This window comes from Penaeus vannamei, chromosome 20, assembly GCF_042767895.1.
Source record: "Penaeus vannamei isolate JL-2024 chromosome 20, ASM4276789v1, whole genome shotgun sequence".
NCBI lineage: Eukaryota > Metazoa > Arthropoda > Malacostraca > Decapoda > Penaeidae > Penaeus > Penaeus vannamei.
Window position 1 is genome coordinate 30,920,707 of NC_091568.1, and position 3,859 is coordinate 30,924,565.

The following is a 3,859-nucleotide window of genomic DNA, read 5'->3' on the forward strand; positions in this document are numbered from 1 at the left end:
CCCATTGTGTGTTGAATTTAATAATTGTTTCTACATATAGATGGCTCCACAAGTACTAAGTCATCAATAAGCTAATTACGCGAACAACCTGTCTCCTGTTTACCCTTTTTCTTAATTTTCGATATTTTCTAGTATTTCATACTGTTGTTAGTAATGTTAGTAACAATATAGTAATTATGTTTATAACAAAAATAAGTGTTAATATTGATAGCATTAGAAAAAAGCGTTTTCCCACTTTTTAAAGGAAAAGTGAGGTCGCAAGATCTATAAATTGACTCCTTTGTGGCTAAGCATTGGCAGAGCCATTTATGTGTAAAATATTTATCCAAACATTGACAAAGGGAACGCACCATTTTCTGGATGTTTGGGGTCCCTCCTCGCATCTCGTTTACTTCAATAAAACGCTGTATATGCTTCTAAAATGACTAGATGAATTTTACTGAAAATCCTTAGTATATTCTCAAACAATTCCTTAAACGTGAGCTGCGCGTGCATGAAAGGATCAAGATGGTCGAATGTATAAAGAATACATACCTCTGCCATATGGTACGAACTAAGGATATACATTACATTATCAGGTAATAGGACATATCCGAACTAGAATAATAAATATCCGTCGATCAGGCCTCTTTCATGCAACAAGCCTTATATTCGCGCCATTAAATTTCCCACCTTATTTGGTGACTATTATTTCTCTCTCTCTCTTCCTCTAACTTGCACTTTTACTACTACCTTAACATTGGATGGCCTGACTTTGGGTTAAACCATTCGCTCAAGATGGAGGCCACCTCTATCATCCTTCCAGGGTTAACTCCAACTAAAGTGGGCGACTGGCTACAGTTTCCTGGGGCGTTGCAACTTCGGCCTCGCACTGGGTTGGTTATCTAAAGGAAGCTAAAAGAAAGGGTGCGTTATCCCCATTGACATCTGTGATAGCACCTATCGATTTGAAAAAAAAAATCCTGTTTATTTGGCAAACTTATATGTAATAAAAATAGCTGCAATTTGAATGGACTTCTCCGAGCTTGGTCCTGGCAGTTTGGCGTAGGCTTTATGGTATAAACTTTATGAAATATACCCAATAGTTCTCCATAATATGAAAAATCCATCATTACCAAATACCAGCATTGACATATATATATATATATATATATATATATATATATATATATATATATATATATATATATATATATATAGTGTGTGTGTGTGTGTGTGTGTGTTAGAAATTAAACAAATAAAGAACAAATAAAGAATAAAATTGGTATAGATAGGACAGCAAATGTTCTCTCTATAGTATTCCAAGTCCTGATATGGGAGGAATTATGCTCTGCTTTTCAGTACTATGATTACTAAAAGGAGTCAGAATGTAGGACCTACAAGGATATCCACTGTCCCCCAAACAGAAAGTCTATGTAAATGGCTGATCACAGCTTCTCACTTATAAGAAACATTAAAAATACGAGCATCATGGGTACTAACAGGCCAGTTTGCAATATGTTAAAAAAATTAAGGAAGCATCACAGACACCCATCACATTCAGAGAAAAGAATCCCTTGCGGCATCGGTACAGTTCAGCATCTACTCCACCAAGACTTCTAATTGGAATGTGTGTTCCATCTACCACCCAGTCATCCCAGCAATCACAGAAAACTGGCTCATGATGGTCTTTTCATTGTTTGGCTCTGGGAACCTGATGTGCCTAGGTGCCAGTTCTGCTAGCCTGGCTGCAATAGTTGAGACACATGTACTGACGCTGGACTGGGGCACACCTGAACAGTTAGCCATGCTCGGCTGAAAATTACCAGTTGTCATGTATCTCAAAGCTATGGTCAGCTGAAGATGAGGTGGGCTCGGGCTACCTGTGAAATAAAATACGTCATTTTATAATATACATATATATATAGAATTTGGCCTACACATTTTGCAAGAGCAAGGAGCGAAGTATTAATTTATACACTTATGAGTAAGTGTTTAAAAGTGGATTTAATGAACTAGAAGTTTTAGAACATTTTGAGAAAAAATTATGTTCCATATTCAGATATATATTATGCTCACCTCTGTTATGAACTATTGCTAGACTGTGTCTGATGGTCTCAAGCAGTTCAGTGACACACTCTTTAGTCACCCTGTATCTTGCCACGAATTCTTCATTGTTGTAGGATCGAAAAGGATTCATCCTATCATGTATCACATATCTTTCAACTGTGGCTGCTCTCTGCAAAGCAGCAAGATGTTGCAGAAGCTGCAAATGATCCATTCTAAAATATTACATGAATAAATTAACATCAGATAATGTATTTGTCTCTGAATTTGCAAGGTGACCATATAGCCTAATTAGAAACTTAGAGTATGTTCTAAAACATAGATCACATTTACAGAATAATTTATCCAATTATAATGAAACTGGTAATAGTTGCCATAATGCTAGACACTGTCAATAATTTTTTGATAAGAGAGAGAGAGAGAAAGAGAGTAAGAGTGAGTGAGTGAGAGAGAAAGAGTAAGAGTGAGTGAGTGAGTGTGAGAGAGAGAGAGAGAGAGAGAGAGAGAGAGGAAAAGACAGAGAAAGAGAAATTGTGGACATTCAAAAGAAATAATTTTCAATAAGGCACTTCATAAGTAGAGCATATTCATAAAGGCTGTACAATAGCCCATGCTATGATTTTTTTTATTTATTATTATTATCAATATTTTTTTTCCACCTCAGTTAAATGGGTTGTTAATAGACGTTAATTTAACAATGATAAATACTACAATTTTAAGAGGATTGTTTTTGTCAGCACTAGCCAGTGGACCTACATCCTCAGTTGTAGACCATTATGTTAATGCTCTGTGGTATAAAAATATGTATTTATTGCTTAAAAACTATTGTCCGGGTACAAATGTTTTACCTACACACAGGTTGATCCCGAATTATGAATAAACCCTTGCATATACATTGGATTATTTACTGTAGATGTTAACCTCTTAGTGGTTGAATAGTTAAATAATCACAATGCAAGTCTTGCAGAACTATAACGTTTACTTGAACTTACCTCCAAAACGATGTTTTTTTGAGAAGGCGTTCGTAGAAAATAAAGGCGGTCTTATTCCACAGCCAGAAGAAATGTCAACAAAAGTTTCGAATTCCATCGATGAATTTACGTATATAGTTTTGGGTATTTGTTTCCAAAACTACATTTCTTTCGTACATACTTTTGGGTATTTGATTCCAAAACTACATTTCTTGCAGTATTGCATATAATACTTTTATATAGATTACGGTATATTACAATACTTTTGTATGTCAAAAAAGTAATTTGCAGTAATTATTGTGTTTCGCACAGCAGCATCGCATGGCTATAACCAGGCGACGAGCTCATACAACTGTTCCAATATTCGGTCGCAAATTCAGGTTCTGAGAGCCAATCAGCGCCGACCTTCGTCGCATTGTGGGTACAACAAAGCGATCGGTTTCGCAAACTCCCGTCGCAAAAGGGGTTCACATCGATTGTGAATACGGCCGTTAGTGGCATGTAGCAGTGTTCCCAATACAGCTGCATTTGTGCGTTACAAAGCCCAGTACGAATTTAAGTATTGCCCCTTCACCCTATCATTACATTATGATTGTTTTTGTTACTTTTATTGTTGTTAAGGTTGTAGTTGCTGATATTGTGGCCATTGTCATTATTCTGTTATTACTAGTATCACCAATGCCTTGGCTATTTAGGCTCATGCTCACGTTGTAGTTCAGAGGCCGTGTTTACATCCTCGAACTTTGACCACGACAGCCATCCACCCAGGCAAAGCCGGAACTATTAGAACGAAAGTTTCAAGCCTAAATGCAGGAGTTCCAGGTGTTAAACAAGCTATGCTC

At 36.6% G+C, this 3,859-nt stretch overlaps 1 protein-coding gene across 1 annotated transcript; it reads right to left on the reverse strand.

Moving 5' to 3' along the window:
• Positions 1-1,620: 1,620 nt before the first annotated feature.
• LOC138865195 (putative nuclease HARBI1) lies at positions 1,621-3,433 on the reverse strand. The gene is made up of 3 exons (XM_070134588.1): positions 3,368-3,433; positions 2,059-2,245; positions 1,621-1,862 (listed from the first exon to the last, which is right to left on the reverse strand). The coding sequence occupies exons 1-3, from the start codon at positions 3,431-3,433 to the stop codon at positions 1,621-1,623; spliced, it is 495 nt and encodes a 164-aa protein (XP_069990689.1).
• Between the last annotated feature and the right edge of the window lie 426 nt (positions 3,434-3,859).